At 38.7% G+C, this 22381-nt stretch overlaps 1 protein-coding gene across 1 annotated transcript; it reads right to left on the bottom strand.

Annotated features, from left to right (window-relative positions):
- Positions 1-1105: 1105 nt before the first annotated feature.
- Positions 1106-2911, bottom strand: LOC149500114 (uncharacterized). Its single transcript, XM_089737732.1, has one exon. It carries the CDS (start codon positions 2144-2146, stop codon positions 1115-1117), a length of 1032 nt encoding a protein of 343 aa, XP_089593858.1. The 5' UTR covers positions 2147-2911; the 3' UTR covers positions 1106-1114.
- Between the last annotated feature and the right edge of the window lie 19470 nt (positions 2912-22381).

The following is a 22381-nucleotide window of genomic DNA, read 5'->3' as shown; positions in this document are numbered from 1 at the left end:
ATATCGGAATACTTACTGCAGAGTTCTGTTAAATTTGTTAGTTCTTCGACATTGAGGTGTTCAGTTCGTAATGAATTTATAACCTTTTGGGTGCGGTTATATGTATGTTCTACAGGCCCTTGGGTTAATATTGTGGCACAAGTGTGTAGTGGTTCGACTGTTAATTTTAGATTGGCATTAACATTTATTGGGTGGTCGGATGTATTCGCAACTGTGATGTTAATTTTGTTATTTTCTTTTACTTTTACAATACAATTAGCTATTAATAAGGATTCGGATAAGTGTTGATCTGTTATAATCCCTTCTTTTATTTCGGGGTTTTTGACTGTGCATTCGATTACGGTTTCAGTTCGGGGTGGTATGATATAAATTGGATCGAAGAAATGAAGATTCACACTGAATTTTTTAAAGTGAAGGGTATCGTTGTTGTAATCAATACTACATCCGAAAGTAGTAAGAAAGTCGGACCCTATTATCCCATCATAAGGCAAGTTGATATCCTTAATAACGTGAAATTTATAGCTAATGTGTTTCTTTACATCGAATTGTAGATTTAATTTAAAATGACCAAGTGTTGGTGTGGTATCATTTCCAGGGTCTATACCCTTAAGTTGGACAACTTCCTTCGTGAGTGACGGATACTTAAGTATACATGTTTCCTTTAATAGGCATATGGCTGAACCGGAATCAATTAAAAGGGTTATAGGGATATCCGAAATTTGTGTATGAACTAGGATGTGTGGTAATAATTTTTTCGTGGTATCGATATTAATTTCATATATGGATGTTGGATTCTTATTTTCTTTATTTAATTGAATAGGATTTTCGGTTTTGGATATTTGAGCGTTTCCGATTTGGGGCTGGTTACCCTGTTGTGTAACGACTTTATTTTTTTGATATTTGTGCGTTTCCGATTTGGGGCTGGTTACCCTGTTGTGTAACGACTTTATTTTGGATATTTGTGCGTTTCCGATTTGGGGCTGGTTACCCTGTTGTGTAACGACTTCATTTTTTAGTATTTGTGCGTTTCCGGTTTGGGGCTGGTTACCCTGTTGTGTAACGACTTTAATGGTGTCTGGCCTTAGCCGTCTCGTGCGACACCTTAACGGGACGTCTATTCGTTTAAAGCTTCGGGATATTTTACATTTTCATCTACTATTTCTTCTACGTAGTTTACGTTTCTAAAGTTATAATTAGGATTCGATCCCGAAGGTCTGTTGTGTGGTTGCACGTTATAGCGGTTATTGTAGAATTCTCGCTTCTTGCAATCTTGTATATCGTGTCCTATCGTTTTGCAATACCTACAGAATGCATTTTGAATTTGACCTCGTGGATGAGGAGTAGGCATGCGTTGTTGAATAGCAGGAAAGCGCGGTGAAGGATATCTGGGTTGATGGAATCTCGGCGGTGGTCGCCTAATGTTGTTAATATTTGTTCTTGGATCAGGTTGAGGGATAAATCTTTTATATAGCATTAGTTGGATTCTTTCTTCGGAAATAGCGAGACTTATAGCTGTATTTAAGTTTTTGGGGCTACGACACCTTACTATATTTGATAATTGTGGATGTAGACCCATCAAAAAGTGGTGTAATGCAAGGTCTTCCATCGCTGCGGTGCGTCCTACGATTTCCGCTTTTTTATTGTTACATGCTAGGGAGACCTCTGTTAGCAGTTGTGATAAACACGATTCTACTCTGAGTGCGAATTGACTGACGTTTTCTTGCGGGCCTTGTTTACTCTCTTGAAGCTCGGCTAGTAGATGAGTATAATGTTTTTGTTCCGAGAATTGTGTTCTCAAGAATTCTCTGAGTTGGTCCCAGGATGTAAAGTCCTTGACCGAGCAAGCAAGCTCCGCTTTACCTTGGAGTTGACTTAGAATATATTTAAACAGTATAGGTTTTTGTGGTTCCGTAGCCAAATCATGGGCGTTAGTGCAATTTATTAAGAACGAGTTTAGTGTTTCACGACAACCGTCATAGGATTTGATAAATTTAAATAATGTGTTTAACTCCATATTAATATGTTGTACAGAAGTTGACCTTGTCACCCTAGGTGACTTTACCGGTTCGGGGGATGGAGGTAATTCTGGGATGTCTAAGTGTAGTTTATTGTCTTCGGACTTTGATATTGTGGCACCCTTAACCATTACGATGAAACAATTTGATGTTTTGATATTTAAAGAAATTAATAAACAGTGTCATCAAGATCTATTAACTACAATTAAAGTTATTTTAATTTAAATTCGGACATAGACATAAAATATAAAATGGTTTTATTTTCTATCAAGGATCCCTAACTTAATTATTAATTTGCAATGACCAGAGACTTACAGGTTTAAGATAACGCAGCTCAAAACTGCAACTCGGTGCATTCCGGACCGATAAGGCGACGTCTGGACGTGGATGTCGTATTTCGATGATTTTTATTTGCAGATGGATATTCAAATTTCTGCACTAAAGTTTGGGTGTTCTTGGATTTGGATGTTGAGATTGTGGTCTTCTTTTTTTTGAATTAGATTTTCTTCTTCGAGTGGATTTGATGAACTGTTAGCACTTGAAGTTTTGTTCACTTTTCACCGGGCACGGCACAGTTTATAAAGTTTCAGTTTTTATGTTTTTGGGATGCGCGAACTGGCGATTTTCGGATCCCACCGCTGCCACCAATTTGTTATGGGAATTCTCTCTGAGGTCGTTTTAAAAAAGGAAAATTCTTAGGACACAACTATTTATTGGATATTGAATAATATGGATAATGACACTCAGAGTAATCCCGGCAGCCGCACCCGTACTCTAACACAGTTCACTCACTACTGACCGTTCTCCGGTCTCCTATCAAGTCTCTACCTCGGACCGTCTAGTCAGCGGTTCGAGGGTGTCAGCAGTTTAGGGTTCGGTAGGGATATATAACAGTACGTTCTAATGTTAAAAAAACGATTAATTGGTAAAAAATTGTGGAGAGATTTTTTTAACTTTTTTGGTTAGTTCCCTACTTAACCCGGCGAGCATGAGGCAGGGTATCTCATACCCTGGTAAAATTTTAAAGTTGTGTATTATATAAAATTTTCGTCTGACAACACTAGCGCGCTCAGTAGCTGGAGGCAAGAGCGTGCGGGAGGTGATAGTGGCGTGATCGCAGTGTGGCACGGGACACCGGCGGGATATTCGTGTGCAAACCTGTTTCGGGTATGTTATACCCATTTTTTTTTTTTTTCGTGTAGAGGGCCGAACCTTCTACGAGGTCCCCGCGCAAAAGGGGCGCGCGGGGTATGTGAGACTCAACGATCTGCATGGTGTTGTGAGCAGACCGCGGGCCCAAGGATTTTAGGACCCACCCACTAAACGACTCCCCTGCACTCTTACACCCGACGTCCGATCCCCTCCGAGGTCAGAACCCGGATGAGGTAGGGGGGCTACCGCGGTCAACACTACAACCAGACGGCGCGGCTCACCCCAAGGACGCCCAGCCGACGGAGCCTTCGAGGCGAATCGAAGGCTCTGAAACGTCGGCCGTCTCGGTACGGCAGCCCGTCGGGCCGCCCAGACGGTGCCGCTGGTGTCCCGGAATACCCCGCTGGACCAGAACTAGCCTGCCGGGTCGGGACGCGATACACCGTCGACCGGTCGCTCTAATCACTCCACGGCAGCGCGCTAGAGTGCTGGTAGCGCGCCGCGCGGACTCACCCCCTCAGGTCGCCCCTTGACCTTCACCGGGGGGAGGCCGCTACCTACAGGGGCCGGGACGTGCGGGCGTATTTCCACCTCCAGCCCCCGGCTCGACGGCGACAGATCGGTGCGGAAAGGGAAGAGCTCTCCCACTCTCGCTCCGCCGCCTCCTTCTGCGAGATGGTGGACTCGCAGAAGTCGAGCATCGCCTGCCAGGACACGTCGCTGCCGAGCATCGTAGCCACGACGCGCGGCAGCGAGAGGTCCTCTCCTATGAGGTATGTCATACACTGCCACATTCTTGATGTAACTTTTTTTCACCTCATGCTCGCCGGGTTAAGTCCTGGTAGCCTAAGGGGTTATTCTAGCTACGGTGGGTTGGGTAAGTGAGCTCACGGGCTCAATTTGAGAGAGCTTGCTAACAGTACCCCTAGGAAGAGCAGGGCTTCGCTGAATCTACCACTGCATCGAAATTGCATACTTTGATTAATTAAATAAATAATAATGCAGAATGCTCTACAAATGCAACTATTGCAAATACTAACGCACCTTCAAAAGCCGTAGTAGCAGCGTAAAGTACTTAAGCTACTACATTAGCAACAACAGCGCCCAGTAAATCTTCTGGTTCCAGGATTGGTTCAAGTGCTAGTGCTTATTCAATAACTACATCATCAAGTGTGGCTTCTAGCAATAGAGTGTTACTAGGCTGCACTAAAAGTATCGGGAATGGAATATTTCCACTGTTCCTGTCATGTTAATTTTTTTTTAATTGAAAACTCCTTGGTTTTAAAAATCGAATACCATTTATTTATTTAAAAAAAAAGATTCTCGGTCTTGTCACGAGGTTTTGTCAAACTTGTTTAGTCGTTGAAAAAGTGGAATAGACTCGAGAAAATTCAAGAGCGATGATTTATTATGACTTTCGAAGTGGTTTAACACAAAAACAGTGTGTTGACCGGATGATTTCTGCATTTGGTGATGAAGCCCCATCCAAAACCACAATTAATCGCTGGTTTGCTGAGTTTCAACGTGGACGTGTCAAGCTCAGTGATGATCCCCGTCAAGGTCGTCCAAAAACTGCAGTCACCCAAGAAAACGTTGATGCTGTGCGTAAGGTGATTGAGGAACATCGACATGTGACATACCGCGAAATTCAGGCAACTTTAGTCATTGGCATGAGTCAAATACAAATAATCTTACATGAACAATTAGGTGTAAAAAAGTTGTTTTCCCGATGGATACCGCATTCGCTCTGTGAAGAGCAAAAAGCGGCTCGCGTTACTTGGTGTGTCAGAACTCTCGAAAGATTCCACGCAGGATCCTCAAATGCTGTATACAACATTGTATCAGGTGACGAATCCTGGATATACGCGTACGAACCCGAAACAAAAAACCAGTCACGAGTTTGGGTGTTCGAAAATGAGTTAAAGCCAATAAAAATTGTTCGTTCACGGAGTGTTGCAAAAAAAATGGTGGCCACGTTTGTCTCCAAAACCGGCCATGTTACGACTATTTCTCTTGAGGGACAAAGAACGGTTAATGCAGAATGGTATGCTAGCATTTGTTTGCCACAGGTCGTTTCGGAACTCCGTAAAGAGAATTGCAGCCGCTGCATCATCCTCCATCACGACAATGCGAGTTCTCACACCGCGCACAGAACAAAAGAGTTTTTAGAGCAAAAAAACATAGAATTATTAGACCATCCGCCGTACAGCCCCGACCTAAGCCCTAATGATTTCTATACTTTCCCTAAAATAAAGAATAAATTGCGTGGACAGAGATTTTCATCACCTGAAGAAGCTGTGGACGCCTACAAAACGGCCATTTTGGAGACCCCAACTTCGGAATGGAATGGTTGCTTCAATGATTGGTTCCATCGTATGGAAAAATGTGTCAAATTTCGCGGAGAATACTTCTAAATGCAATAAATACATTTTTAAATAGTAATGTTGTGTCACTTCGTTCATTCTCGAAATTTTCAGTGCCGCCCTCGTTAAAAAGGAAACGAATATATATTGAGAATAATTTTATTTAGTGCTACAAAATCATATAATGGGACTAATTAATGAGAAAAATTCAATGCGTCCACGTTTGCCAGGCCTTTAGTGACTCCAGAATCTGAACCTCCTTGACCTGGGGCTCCTTGAGCAACTTGAGTGAAAGCGATGAAGAAAAGCTGTAACAAACAATATTAGAATAATGGCTGAATATGGTGAATCCATTTATTTATCCTCGTTGATTCCACTGATTAAGTACTTTGATTGATCAATCTTTCTTTTAATCCTTCTAGAGCTAGAAGGATTAAAATAAGTTATGGCTACTGTTTATCGAAGTTTTTGTAGTCATTTATTACATCCGGGTTTATGTGACCAAATTCAATTTTTTTATGTAAAATTTATTTATATTTTTTGGCGAATGTGATAAATATTGATTTTATTTCATTGTGTTAATATGGTCAAAGTTGGCATACATAAACTTTCGTGCTTATTCTCTGTGGTTGTAGGGAGGTCAAACGAAAAATCTAAGGTGGTCGCGACATTGAAGGTAATAACCATCGATTGAGGTGCCTTTTTAAGTATTTCTCTATAGTTACGCAACAAGCTAAGCAATACTGAATGCATATCGGCGCTCATTATTTTATGCTGGTCGAGAAGTTTCAAGTTTATTAAGCCTTTAGTGTCACAATTATCGCCATTGCTTTGAGTAAGAGTCCTTGAAGAACTTGAGCGAAAGCGATGAAGTAAAGTTGTGAGAAACCAAATATCGTGATGGAGTAAGGCTAATCAGTGGTACCTTGATAATAATAATAATAATGTATTCCCGTTTTAGAAAAATAGGTAAGTCGTGAAATTGTCCACATATCCACGTTAAAAGTACCACCACTTGAAACTAAACTCATTCGAAAAAGCATTTAGTAATTTTTATTTGGTTAACTACTATTAATGTTTAAAATTCGGGATTTTTTAAGGTTTTTAGATATTAAAATAATGAAACAAGAAAACTTACCAAACACAATACGAAGAATATGTTAAGCGTTTCCATTTTGCAAGGCGTTCTCTTTGTTTTTTTTCTTGATGCAATTGAATGTTTCAAATCTTTGATCGCTACTTATAGCTATTTTGGATACTTAACCAATTAGGTATTATAATTCTAACCGAACTTTAAAATGAAACATTATGATATTTCTTGTAAAGTTTAGATTTCATGGTTTCATAATTGGACATCCGACGTTGTGTTACTGAATCCGATATTTAACGCCTCATTAATCTTATTATTTTTACAGGTGTATATTATTAATAAATAAGTTGCATGTTGGTTTTGTTTATGTTTGTATTCATATGGTTAGGGCTAGTTTGCAATCATCTTTCGGGTTTTATTGTATTTCCTTGTAAAAACTTACTAATTTAATGTTAGCACCTTAGGGATTACTGGGACGTGGAATTAGAGCCCTGGAATTAGAGCCCAGTCTTAAGGTTGATGAAGATTTGATTTGAAAACCATCATCTACTTGAACGCCTTAAGTGAAACAGAGAAATTAAATACACTTATACTACTAATTCCTATTTTTTTTGTATTGCTTACATAGGTGGACGAGATCACAGCCCACCTGGTGTTAAGTGATTATTGGAGCCCATAGACATCCAGAACGTAAATGCGCCACCCACCTTGAGATATAAGTTCTAAGGTCTCAAGTATAGTTACAACGGCTGCCCTACCCTTCAAACCGAAAAGCATTACTGCTTCACGGCAGAAATAGGCATGGTGGTGGTACCCACCCGCGCGGACTCACAAGAAATCTTTACTAACAGCAATTACGCAAATTATAATTTTGCGGGTTTCATTTTTATTACACGATGTTATTCCTTCACCGTGGAAGTCAATCGTGAACATTTGTTAAATACGTATTTCATTAGAAAAAATGGTACCCGCCTGAGATTCGAACACCGTTGCATCGCTCAACACTAATGCACCGGACGTCTTATCCGTTAGGCCACGACGACAAAATATTGCACCTAGTATGGTCAAAAACAGAAATAATGTTGGTGTGAGGTTTATTTTGTCATGATATTCAAGTTGAGGGTATTAAAAATATATATACTTCCAAAAACTAGTTAAGATAGGTGAAGACAGGAATGCATCATCATTAATTCATCAGGGTCACTATGAACACTTTAAAATCTGGGATTTTTTTGCTTTTTGAAGGATTTTTCACTGTCATTTGTAGGTTTGTAGTTTGTTTAAAAGAAAAGATGCTGCATTCCAATTGTTGATCTACCCGACCCATATAGATAGATGTACATACCTAATCGTTTAAAATTCGTAGCTGAAATTTTACTATTAATGGTTATGGTAAATTTAGTCAAGCCAAAATTGTAAATGTTCGTATAAAGACTGGGATTGATATTAAAAAAATAAATGATGAATGAGCGTCTTCTACAACACAGCTTAGAATTTAGGGTTTACATCCCTGTGATACTGCTTCTTTGGGATACAGCGACTCTTCCTTGAATATGAAGGATTTTCGAAAATGTATAATCAAAAAACGTAATTTAAAATTTGGAACTCACACACAATTACAGAACTATTCGCATTCCCGCTTCTTTGCGCACAGCTCGTAAAATATTAATATCTAAATTGAACTCAATTTAACCACAGCTATCGCATCATATGTTAGTACTTTCACTGATATTGTAAACTGCTTCGCTACCACTGACGAGGACCTGGACTTGGAGAACATCAAGTGAGTCACGAGTCGATTACTGAGTATCAATTTTAAAATTTTAACACTAAATTATGAATATTGTGTCAAGTGTATTTTTTGTTAAGCTGCACTTGAATTATTTTCATTAATTTTTGTATGTGGTTTTAGTTTTTATCAAATAAATTGTAGTGTTTGAAGTAAGTTGAATGAGTAATAAGTAATAGTGAAATGAGTAATAGAACACAAAGTAGCAATTTTTATAATTATAGTTATATTTATCTTTGTTCTAGCATCTCCAGAACTAGTGAGTACTTTTTCATGTACCATTCACACATAAACAGAGATTAACTTGGATTAGAGTGTAGTCTGTATTTAAATAAAATCCATAACTATAATAGATGGATTTGTAAATATAGTTTGTTCATAATTTTTTTTCAATTTCCTTTGACGCTGTTAGACGTGAGAAGTTACATATTGAATCTTATTAATAGGAAAGTGGCTCTGTTTGTTTGTTACGTTTTCAGGTCAAACGATGAAATCAACTTCGATGAAGTTATTTTATAGAATTTCGTATTGGAGAAGTTAGCTTGAACCCGGGAAAAAAATTAATATCACCTTTCAGCCAACTTTTTTTTTTTTTTTTTTTTTTTTATTGCTTAGATGGATGGACGAGCTCACAGCCCACCTGGTGTTAAGTGGTTACTGGAGCCCATAGACATCTACAACGTAAATGCGCCACCCACCTCGAGATATAAGTTCTAAGGTCTCAGTATAGTTACAACGGCTACCCCACCCTTCGAACCGAAACGCATTACTGCTTCACGGCGGAAATAGGCGGGGTGGTGGTACCTACCCGTGCGGACTCACAAGAGGTCCTACCACCAGTGATTACGCAAATTATAATTTTGCGGGTTTGGTTTTTATTACACGATGTTATTCCTTCACCGTGGAAGTCAATCGTGAACATTTGTTGAGTACGTATTTCATTAGAAATAATTGGTACCCGCCTGCGGGATTCGAACATCGGTGCATCGCTACATACGAATGCACCGGTGTCTTATCCTTTAGGCCACGACGACTTCTAAAACTGATGTGGACTCGATTTAAAGTGTAGCCCAAGTCGAGCAGAATGCTAATATAACAGTGTTGCAGCATCTTCCCCTCCTCCGTGCATCGTATTCCTCAGTGCTGACCTTTACGGAGTACTTTTGTTAGGACTATGTTCCTCCATTGACTCCTGTCCTCCGCGCAGTGGATAGCGACATTGATGCTGGATTCCAAAGTCGTCTTAATCTGATCGCACCAGCGCATGGGACTATGGGACATTGCAGCATATCCGAATTATAATTTCGTCTAAAATTATTCATTAAATATTACCCCGATTGTGAAAATAAGCCCTTAAATGAGACGCATATGTTTTATACAAGCTTGCTTGTTAAATTATATTTATATTTGCATTGTGTAAACACCTATAAAAATAATTTATATAATATTACATGAGAACTCTTGTTAATTTATTCAAATTAAAATTTATATGTGTTACCATATTGTTATTATTTTTAAATGCAGTTTAAATAATAAATTCTTTTATGAGCCCTATATGAGCCCACAAGGGCACCATACTAATAATTTCTGGCAGTCTGTCCCATTGTCCATAGAAATCTGAATTGGCCATGGGTGAATTCTGTGAATCCTTTAGAAATACAATATAAACAAGACAATTACAACATTTTATTTAAGAAAACAATCCAAAAAACAAAGTTTATTGTTTTAAGCTTTTTGTTGTTGCATCAATAGATAAAATGCATGCGTCCGGCAAGCGACTGGCGACAGACAGTGGTCATTGCTGCCCTCAGACATCGGAAAACCTTATTTACCTTCTTCACCTTCTTCTAGGGCATAACAAGATGTGGCTGTAAGGCAGTAAAACTGTAAAAATAAACGTCATTAAATAGAATATTTTTTTTTTTTATCTTTTTGGAACAAAGTTTTTTATGGGACGATGAAACGGGAAAAAACTTCCGTAACGTAAGATTTTTTATTAGTAATGCACACAGTGTACGACTTCACCTTATAATAACGTACAAATTAGTAATGCACACAGTGTACGACTTAATTTTGTAATGACGTATAAAAAATAAAATATTTTTTTATCATTGATTGACCACGATCTCAGAGCGTTCGTTTGCGCAATACACTAACTCTTATGCAAACAACCGTGAATGAAGTGTACCACAATAAGTTCGCACGCTACCAAATGACCGTGGGTTGTTGCGAAATCTCCAGTTTTATTTTCTTTATACCTCGAATAGAACTTAAAATTAATATTTTTATAATAAGGAACTTTGTTCCTATCCGGTGTCCCACGACACCAAACATCTTCTTTATTTATTGCAGTTGTAGGCATACTTAGCATACGGTCCATCTTATGGTGAGTGGTTACCGTCGCCCATGGACTTCAGCAATGCCAGGGACAGAGCCAAGGCGCTGCCCACCGCATCGATATACTTTTGTCGGTAAGGCGTAGTATAGGCGAAGTACAGGAGAAAGTTTATGTTCAAATCGAGTTTATCATGAGCACTACACTATTTCTAACTATTATTATCCTAAAATGATAATAGACTGTATGGATAGTTATTTGGCGACATAGATTTGCGACGACGGCTATTTCCAACTAGTGCCATGCTCCCTCAGTTAATATGAGTATAATCATCTCGTCAGCTACCTAAATTTAAAAGGGTGCGTGCAGTCGGAAAAAATAGTTTTAAAATTTAAAAAATTTAGTGCATTCAAAAGTTAACGGGTCAAAAATCTAGGTAATTTCGGTCTGTAGTTTTGAAGATTCAACTATTAAACAAATAAATTATTAATTATTGCAACATTTAACAAAGGCGTCAATTAATGTACTTATTTGAGTATATAGACAATACTAAACAGTTCCAAAAGTGGAGACAACATTTCTGTGCTCCAATGCTAACTATAGTATACAGTCTCAAGATCGACAGCGGCAGTAAATTTTTTTTATTTTTTTTATTGCTTATATGGGTGGACGAGCTCACAGCCCACCTGGTGTTAAATGGTTACTGGAGCTCATAAACATCTACAACGTAAATGTCGCCACCCACCTTGAGATATGAGTTCTAAGGTCTCAGTATAGTTACAGCGGCTGCCCCACCCTTCAAACCGAAACGTATTACTGCTTCACGGCAGAAATAGGCAGGGCGGTGGTATCTACCCGCGCGGACTCACAATAGGTCCTACCACCAGTAATTACGCAAATTATAATTTTGCGGGTTTGATTTTTATTACACGATGCTATTCCTTCACCGTGGAAGTCAATCGTGAACATTTGTTGAGTACGTATTTCATTAGAAAAATTGGTACCCGCCTGAGATTCGAACACCGGTGCATCGCTCAACACGAGTGCACCGGACGTCTTATCCGTTAGGCCACGACGACTTCATGTCACCACCCACGTATAATTATCACAGTGAAGTATTAATTTTTTTATAATTACGTCTCTTCTAACGTTTGGAGAAATAGGTAAGTTGATGGTGATTGATGACAGCACGCTCATCATGTTTAAGTCTTGTTATAAAAAGCTTAGCTGAACTTTAATTTCGGCTTAAAACAGCGGCAAAACCTCTATTTAAAAAAGATTAGTATTACATTTGTTCAATTGTAAATATTAATACTATTATTATTATTATTTAATATTAATAATATTATAATTAAGAAATAAATACGTTTATCTTGAATTAGGTAGATTTAAAACATTTTATTGTTATTATTTTCATGATGTTTGAATAAGATGAACAATAATTAGATTGTGAATGGTTCTTAACCTTGAACATAATTCTCAAAAATCTCTAAATTTAACAAATCACCTCTTCAATTTAAATCAGAGAGATAAATAACTCACTGTTTCAGTTTAATTGGTGATAAGGTATTTTTTGAGCAGCATGAATAATAATTGACACCTGGTATTGTTTTGTCTATTTCTGCGACCGAAACAACTATACTGTTCTAATTTTATTGCATCAGATGGTACCACGATGGTACTCAAATCAGATGGAATACAAGCTCTCTGAAATTAATAAACACTAGATGTTGACCGAGCTTTGCTCGTTTTTTTTTTTTGATAACGTCATCTTGTTGTCTTTAATGCGGTTAGTGGCCCCCAATTAAGAAAAATAGTATTATTATTCGTCAATAGATGTCGGGAAAAGTCATAGAGCTGATTATCGATAAAGTTGATTATTGAAAACACGAATAAAACAACATTTTCTGAAAATAAATCGTAGCTAGATCGATTGATCGCCCCCGAAATCCCCTGTATACCAAATTTTATGAAAATCGTTGGAGCCGTTTCCGAGATTCAAATTATATAGGTATATATTAATATACAAGAATTGCTCAAAGACCTACGTCCTCGCAAGGCTCCCGGTTCCGACGGTATATCCAACCGCGTTATTAAACTTCTACCCGTCCAACTCATCGTGGTGTTGGCATCTATTTTCAATGCCGCTATGGCGAACTGTATCTTTCCCGCGGTGTGGAAAGAAGCGGACGTTATCGGCATACATAAACCCGGTAAACCAAAAAATCATCCGACGAGCTACCGCCCGATTAGCCTCCTGTCTCTAGGCAAACTGTATGAGCGTCTGCTCTACCAACGCCTCAGAGACTTCGTCTCATCCAAGGGCATTCTCATCGATGAACAATTCGGATTCCATACAAATCACTCATGCGTTCAACAGGTGCACCGCCTCACGGAGCACATTCTTGTGAGGCTTTATCGACCAAAACCGTTATACACGGGAGCTCTCTTCTTCGACGTCGCAAAAGCGTTCGACAAAGTCTGGCACAACGGTTTGATTTTCAAACTATTCAACATGGGCGTGCCGGATAGTCTCGTACTCATCATACGGGACTTCTTGTCGAACCGCTCTTTTCGATATCGAGTCGAGGGAGCTCGTTCTCGTCCCCGTCAACTGACTGCCGGACTGATGACCTGACTAGTTATATATATATACGTACGTATAAGATAAGATATAATGAGCCAAAACTCGTTTAGGTAGTTTCAAATGAGTAGGTAGGTATGTAGTTTGCTTCTCTTGTTTCCTTTTCCAATCTTTGTCTCGGAGGGGTCGAACACTTAAGTGGAAAAACAATGATGATGTTTGTTAGCTTTTATGTTCGTCAACGTGTGACGACCGGGCGATTCAATTCGGCCCTAAAAGCTTTGTTAAGCTCCCTTTGTTTTCGGAACTGAATTCTCCGACTAATTTCAGATTCTACGATCAATTGCCCAATATTATGGAGTCAACGATGTCGGATCGTTTGGTATAAACTAAAAAATTTGGTGTCGGACCAACTAGTACAATGAGGGTAAAGAAAAAGAAAGAAGAAAAAGGAATACTTACCACGCACATAAATAATAAAAGGTTGAATATTTTCATTTTTGCCTATGCGCTATGTACACGTTGTTAACAGCTATAGTATTTGAATTACATTCGGTGAAATCACTGTTTATATACTGGAAAGTACTAAAGAAAGCGTCATAATTAACTGTTGATGTTTTGCCAGGTGCAAGCGACCAGGTCTACGTACGTGGTGACGTGATTTAATTGATTCACACTGGTTCGTGACTACGACAATACATATAAAATATATACTAGTTTTATCTTCTCGGGACACGGCTAAGTGAAAACAATTTTCATTGTTTAGCTTCGCTTTTTTATTTTACACATGGTCCGTGGATATAAAATGGATTTTTTTAGGACGGGGGATGCGCGATATATCGGCCATCAGAGTCTTTCTCGGAGCGTGGAGCAAGAGAGACGATCAAAACTTGTGTCTGAAGTGGAGAACTCTCTGGGGCGAGTCTCCGAGTGGGGTGAATCGAACTTAGTTCAATTCAACCCGTTGAAGACACAAGTTTGCGCGTTCACTGCGAAGAAGGACCCCTTTGTCATGGCGTCACAATTCCAAGGAGTATCCCTGCAACCTTCCGCGAGTATCGGGATACTTGGGCTCGACGTTTCGAGTGATGTCCAATTTCGGAGTCATTTGGAAGGCAAAGCCAAGTTGGCGTCCAAAATGCTGGGAGTCCTCAACAGAGCGAAGCGGTATTTCACGCCTGGACAAAGACTTTTGCTTTATAAAGCACAAGTCCGGCCTCGCGTGGAGTACTGCTCCCATCTCTGGGCCGGGGCTCCCAAATACCAGCTTCTTCCATTTGACTCCATACAGAGGAGGGCCGTTCGAATCGTCGATAATCCCATTCTCGCGGATCGTTTGGAACCTTTGGGTCTGCGGAGGGACTTCGGTTCCCTCTGTATTTTGTACCGAATGTTCCATGGGGAGTGCTCTGAGGAATTGTTCGAGATGATACTGGCATCTCGTTTTTACCATCGCACCGCCCGCTACCGGAGTAGAGTTCATCCATACTACCTGGAGCCACTGCGGTCATCGACAGTGCGTTTCCAGAGGTCTTTTTTGCCACGTACCATCCGGCTATGGAATGAGCCCCCTCCACGGTGTTTCCCGAGCGCTATGACATGTCCTTCTTTAAAAGAGGCGTGTGGAGAGTATTAAGCGGTAGGCAGCGGCTTGGCTCTGCCCCTGGCATTGCTGAAGTCCATGGGCGACGGTAACCACTCACCATCAGGTGGGCCGTAAGCTCGTCTGCTTACAAGGGCAATAAAAAAAAAATACTCATATTCGAAGACGCGAAGGCATTCATGTCATAATTGTCAACTGGTGGTAGGACCTCTTGTGAGTTCACACGGGTAGGTACCACCGCCCTGCCTATTTCTGCCTTGAAGCAGTAATGCGTTTCGGTTTGAAGGGTGGGGCAGCCGTTGTAACTATACTGAGACCTTAGAACTCATATCTCAAGGTGGGTGGCGCATTTAGGTTGTAGATGACTATGGGCTCCAGTAACCACTTAACACCAGATGGGTTGAGGCTCGTCCACCCATCTAAGCAATTAAAAAGAAAAACTTCATACAATATAGACGCTAAGAGAACTGACAAAGTGGGATATGGTCAAGTGTCAGCACATACAGGTAGTGCGTTGCGATCAAAACGATGCCTTCAATGAACACTACGCTAACTCCAAATTCGTAGGTCTACAGGAGGAGCGTTTAAACGAAAAAAGTCGATAAAATCTTTGTTATTGCAGATAAATTTATGATTTTTTTTTGTAACTAGCTGATTTACTGTTGCTTCGAACCCCATCAAAATGATTTGTAAATCTTTTTGGTTTTAATTTTAGCCCCGACTTTCGATTTTGGACTACAAATTTACAAATTTGTAACTAATTTACAGTATTATAACGCATTTACGTTCGATTATTGACTTAACTAATACTTACGTGTTTTTGTTCTGATAAGTATTTAATTTATTGCGCTGTATTCTCTAATATTCCCTTATATATTCCGCCAACAGTGAGTTAGCGGAGTGTATCCTAAATTTGAATTAGAGTTTTTCCTGTTACATTCCACTAAGTGGGGCTAAAACTATAACCAAAAAGATTTAGAAATAATTATTTATGGGGTTCGAAGCAACAGTAAATCAGCTAGCTACACAAAAAAAATCATAAATATATCTGCAATAACAAAGATTTTATCGACTTTTTTCGTTTAAACGCTCCTCCTGTAGACCTACGAATTTGGAGTTAGCGTAGTGTTCATTGGAGGCATAGAAAAATTTGTTTTAGGCTCCCGCAATTGATGGAAGATAGATAGACCGCTCCTTCTTTCTAATGATCATATTACACAAAGGAAGACAAACTACGCCAAGCCATCGATACTACCTTCGTGGAATTCGCTTAAAGTTTACAATATCTTTGGCATCATAACAATAGTAGAGTCTATTATTGGGTGTGTTCAGCATATATTATCGTATCATTATATTATTATGTACCATATTATATTATTTATTATATGTACCATTATCGTACCATACCTTTTCATGTAGTTACTAACAGATTTAAGGTTGGCTATTTTAACTCGCTGAGCCTGTTAATTGGGCTTACAGTGGAAAAATACTCTCCAATGAATCTAATTGAACTTGGCGATATTTAGCGTGTGCCTGATTTTGCAATTGATGTTATTTTATTATAAGGACATGAAATTCCACAACCACCGCGTGTAATATAATATACGGTATTGAGACGTAGCCGCTAGATAGGCTTTTTAAACTATGAAAAATCCGGATTTCTCATTCAAATTTCTCAATCAAGTTGTAGTGGACAGAGCTTTTAATAACATTGTAGATGGGTTTACGATCTCACGTCACATACATTACATACATCACATGGCAAAAGTAAAGCACGTATTGATTACCAATAGCGGGTGCGTATTCGAAATAAGACAAATACTTCAAATTATTATTGAGTACTAGAGGTCCCACAGTAGTCGAAATTCGACTATAAATTATTGGAATTCTAAGTTTGTACACTATTATGATTGTATTTTATACTTCTATAATCACAAATTTCGCCAAGGCTACACTATAAAAATATATTAATAAAGACAAACAATATTTATCAATTTCATCACAGACGTCAAGAACAAAAGTTTGACAATAAATAGTATGTATGCGTGTGTGCGTCAAATACATGGTATGTAGTGTGTGTAATGTTTTCTTTATTGATTTAATGTATCTTTCATGCATTATTTAAAAAAAAAATTAACATTGTGCACTTCTTCTCTATATTCTCTATAAGTGTGGAAAATTTCATATTCCTCCGTTCGCACAATTTTCGTAAAAAGGGATACAAAGTTTTTGCTTCACGTATTAATATATAGATTCTCTGAGAGGGTTTCCTCTTTTGTTTTAGAGATTTGGCCGTATTTATAGGTCTCAGGTTTCTTATAATTAAAAAATGACAGCGAGTGATTTTATTTTATATATTAGTTATTTATCTTTTATTACCACTTTCCAAATTGATCATTTATTTGCAATAATGCATGAGAAAAGCATGTTATAATTCCATATATAATATATCTAGCAGATAACATCAATTTTTATGCCAAATATACCTAGTCAGGTCATAAATTCTGTCACATATTTAATGTAAAATAATTGAAACAAGTTTATTCATTATGTAACCATTCATATAACTGAACTTAACAAAACATGGATTCTTATGACACTAAAGTTTATTCAAAATGACCTTCGTGATTTTAAATACAGGCCTTCAATCTGCGCGGCCAGTCGTCTATCGCAGCACGAACGAGGTCCATGTCAATATCGGCGGCTGCCTTAATCAAGGATGTCTTGAGTGACTCCAAATTGGGATGAGGCTTTGAGCACGCCTTTTCCTCCAAGTGTTGCCATATCTAGTAATCTAATGGATTCAAATCTGGACTGGAGGAGGGCCAGTCTTCGTGCCGGATGAAGTCGATTTCACGCGCCGCCAGCCAGTCTTGTGTGCTCTTCGCTCTATGAGCTGGCGCCGAATCTTGTTGGAATACCCAGTGCCTGTTATTGAACATGGTATGAGAAACAGGTTCCACAAGGTTCGTCAGGACTGTATTTTGATACACAACTGCATTCGTTTTTACACCTTTCTCACAAAAATGTACCTCTGTTAAGCCCCAATAAGAAACTCCCAACCATACCATGAGTGAGGATGGAAAATGACCTCGTTGGACACGCGGAATACGGTTGCTCGCTTCTTCACTACTGTGTGCGTACACCTTATCATTTTGTTTGTTGTAGCTCTCTTGTACGGCAAAAATTTTTTCATCCGAAAAAAGAATTTCCCGATATTTTTTCCTGCGTACCGCTTCAACAAAGCGCGGCATCTCTTCAGTCTCAGGTCCATTAGACGAGCATTCAAACGATGTCCTGTTTTTCTTCGATATGCCCGAAGCCCTAAGTCTTCATTTAAAACCCTTTTCACCGTGGTTCTGCTTAACCCCATCTGAAGGGCCAACAGTTTCTGCTTACGTTTGGGATTTCTTTGAATTCGCGCCTTCACAGCTTTTATCACTGCTGGAGTCCTAACAGACTGAGGGCGACCACTTCTTGACCTGTCATCTACACTAGAGTCTTCATTGTATCGTTTGATGGTACGATAAACGAATCTTTTGGTTATATTCAAATTTTTCAGTATGTTAAAAATTTGAATTGGCGCGTAACCGCAACGATGCAACGCAATAACTGCAACACGGTCTTCTTTAAGCGCCCACTCCATATTTAAAAATGAGTAAAATTCTAAAAGTATACATTTTTATTTTCATGAACAATTCGAAATTCGAATTCAACAAACTTTTTTGTGGCCAGCATTCTAAAAGAAAAGTTTTTACTGTGTGACAATACTTATGACCTGACTAGTTTACTAATTTAAAAATCTACAGTGGTTTTTACGGATGTTCCGTTATAACTACTAAACCACCCATCCGATTGACTTGAAACTTGGTATCCATGTAGAAAATACATGTACGTAATGGATAGGTTAATATTTAAAAGAGTGTTGGACTCCCTAATAATAATGACAATAAATAATAATGTTCATTTTCAATGCCCGGACGAAGCGGGCGAGTACGGATAGTAACATATACAATTCGACTTCTAATAAATAATAAATAAGATGTAATCTAATAATTTAGCGCAGATAGGTATCCTGCTTATATCTGCTGCAAAATAGTCAAACGTTGCAACTTAAAGGACGATTGAGATGCTATTAAAAAATATATATATATCACTAATCGGTAAAAATATACTGCAACCAGGTTTTTTTACTATAAAAAAAAAAACAAAAACCTAGGATGTGTTCACGAACGAATTTTTAAATGAATAAATAGCACCGTGTAGGCGATACAATTGGACCTATTTCTGCTACGAAACAGTAGTGTTCTGATTCGATAGGTTAAGGGGACCAGTGATACGAAAGATTTTATGCTTCAACCGCATGACACAAAGTCGGCGATTTACACGCTGTAGTGTCTATTGATACTGGTGACAATGCAACATCACGTTTCTTTTTCCTTTTTTGGTCAGGAGGAAATCGCCGCGCTCCCACCCTCCACTGGGGATGGCGGGCGGGGCATGTCACAGTCGAACCAACTAAAAACCTCCTGTCGCTCAACAACCCGCGTCCGAACCTCGCATGAGACAGAACTCATGGAAATGCAAAAGGGGGAGAGTAAGGCGCTTAGTGCGGAGCACATCCTTCCCATCACCCTCCCCCTCGACCACCAGCCCTCTCGGTCGGCAGTCTATCTAGAGCCCGCCCAGATGGCGTCAGTAACATAAAATTACGAGGTCTTGGATGGTTACCTATGTAGTTGCTGTTTTACAATACTAGCCATTTGAAAAGTATTAATGTATGGTTGTTAATAGATTCGAAATCGAAATGAATTTTATTTAAAATATTTGGAATTATATTTTCAATTTCTGGCATTTGCTTAGTAAGTAAGGTTTTTTTTTAGTTACTTTTATTGTAACTTGTTTTGTTTTCTGTATATTCTTCATCGATATGAACATTATGATGAGCCTTTTTTTAAATTAAATACTCGATATTGAAAAATTCCACGACATTTACGCAAAGTTTTATACTAGTTAATAAAAAAGTAAGGGATAGAGGGGGAAGAGGTCGACCGAAAATGACATGGATGGAGTGTGTGAATGACGATATGAGAGAGAGAGGAGTGAGTGTTGAGATTACCGCTGATAGAAGAGAATGGAAGAGAAAAATTTGCTGTGCAGACCCCACCTAGTGGGATAAGGTGATAAAAAAGAAGAAGAATAGATAAAGTAACGCTCAAATCGATCGGAAGATTTTATGGACAATTTATCAGTATTATCTTTTATAACTTGCCACGCACATAATCAGGAACAGATTGAAGATTTTCATTTTTGCAGATATAACATGTGCACGTTATTAACAGCTCTTGTATTGTAGTTAAATTCAATGAAATCACTAGTTATATACTGGAAAGTACCGGAGAAAACGTCATATTTAACTGTTGATGTTTTGACAGGTGCAAATCATTAGTTCTACATACGTGTGACGTGATTTACTGTATTCACTTCGATTACCTTAAGTGACGTCACGCTCAATAAATATAAGTTATACACTAAATAAATCATGTTATTTAAATTTAATCTGAAGCATTCCTTAAATGAATTGAGCTTTAAATAATTATCAACGAAAACATGAGTAAACTCTGCAGAACTGGTCATCGTTCTCGTCGAACACGTCGCTTGCGACGCAGGGCTCGGCAAATAAATTAACCCACAGAGCCCACTGAGTTTCTCGCCGGATCAGTAGGTCGCGTTTACGTGGTAGATTCTGCGAAGCACTGCTCTTTTGCTAGGGTTAGTATTAGAGAGGTCAGGTTTAAGCCCCGTGAGCTCACCTACTAGTTAAGGCTACGCTGAAATGGCTTCTCAAGACCATCAGATTAGGTAGGAAAAAAAATATTTTGCAGAAACTTAGCGTGAACGTAGGCAGTAACTAGATTATCATATTAATACACACTATTATTCTATTGAAGATGTATTGTGACGTAGTTAGAGATGGACCGGGTGTCTAAAATAGTTGTCAATAATCTTTGGTAATGCTAAGATTTTTACCACATGTTGAAATGGCACAAAGCTCACACCTATTACAATTCTGACCATTTCACATCCGAAAAGCATGGTATCATCTCAAATACATACAGAGAATATAATTCACATTAAATATTAGGAGGGTAAAGTCGATGTTAAAGAAGTGTGGCAAAATCGAAAGTTAAAGAGACAAAAGGGCAAGGGGTTTGAGTTTCCAAGTCAAACATCCCCTGGGGAACGATTCCCAGGTTCAAAACTTTACAACAGAATTTACACTGCTGAGGTTTAGACCATTTTAGTCGTAAAGGAGAATAGCGATTGTCGTAGAATTGGAATTCGATTCATTAATTTTTAATTTTTAAAGGATCCATTTGATGACTAAATTTGCTTTTTTTTTTGTTATCATTATGGAGGTTGGGCCAACTTGGTGACAAGGCAAGACAGACGCTGACACTCTTATTTCTTCTTCTTCTCGCTCTTATACCACATTATGTGAAGTCATCGAAGAATATCCTGTTATCATACTGCATAGGGATTTAGCAAATTATTATTTGCGTAATTACTGGTGGTAGGACGTCTTGTAAGTCCGAAAGGGTAGGTACCACCACCCTGCCTATTTATGCCGTGAAGCAGTAGTTTCGGTTTGAAGGGTGGAGCAGCCGTTGTACTGTAAAAACGGAGACCTTAGTACTTATGTCTCGAGGTGGGTGGCGGTATTTACGTCGTAGGTGCCTTTGGATTCCGGTAACCACTTAACACCAGGTGGCTCATGAGCTCGTCCACCCACCTAAGCAATAATAAATAAAAACATTAGTTTTACGACCAGCCGTCTGCCTGATCCACGATGTCCATATATCAATTCCAAAGTACTATAAGAGGGGAGTTTTTCTGTTTCTTCTTTTGGTCTTTCTATTACTTCAACACTTTCTGGTTCCAGTTGCATTTTATTATTAAAATCATTTATACTAAGATTTAGATATTAAGATATGAAAAAGATGCAAATATCATATTTTATTAATTTTTCTGTATTTTTATTATTATATCTGACGCTGGCAGTAATGTCAGGAGCATAATTAATCCGTTGTGTATCCAGTTAGATACATTTGTATATTACTTTATTAGATAAAGGATATATCACAAGGCCTAGAAAATCCATTTGCGTTTATAAGCTTCTACACTGTACGTAGTCTAAATGTTTTCTTAGAATTCACTGTGCAGAGAGTCTATGATTTCTATTGCATATACCGTGGAACGAATTTGCCGCCCACCTGGTTTTAAGTGGTTATAGGAGACCACGAATACCACCACGCACCCAGAGACATAAGATGTAAGTCTTATTGCATAGTACCATATAACGGCTGTCCCATTTCTAATACTGGAACGCTTTTTTGTTTCGCTATAAAAATACACAGAGTCAGGTAGGTACCTAGTGGGGAGATGCTGT

This window comes from Bombyx mandarina, chromosome 23 (genome assembly GCF_030267445.1).
Source record: "Bombyx mandarina strain Sakado chromosome 23, ASM3026744v2".
Taxonomy (NCBI): Eukaryota; Metazoa; Arthropoda; class Insecta; order Lepidoptera; family Bombycidae; genus Bombyx; species Bombyx mandarina.
The sequence above is the reverse complement of the archived record's forward strand: the minus strand, read 5'-3'. Positions and strand labels throughout refer to the sequence as shown.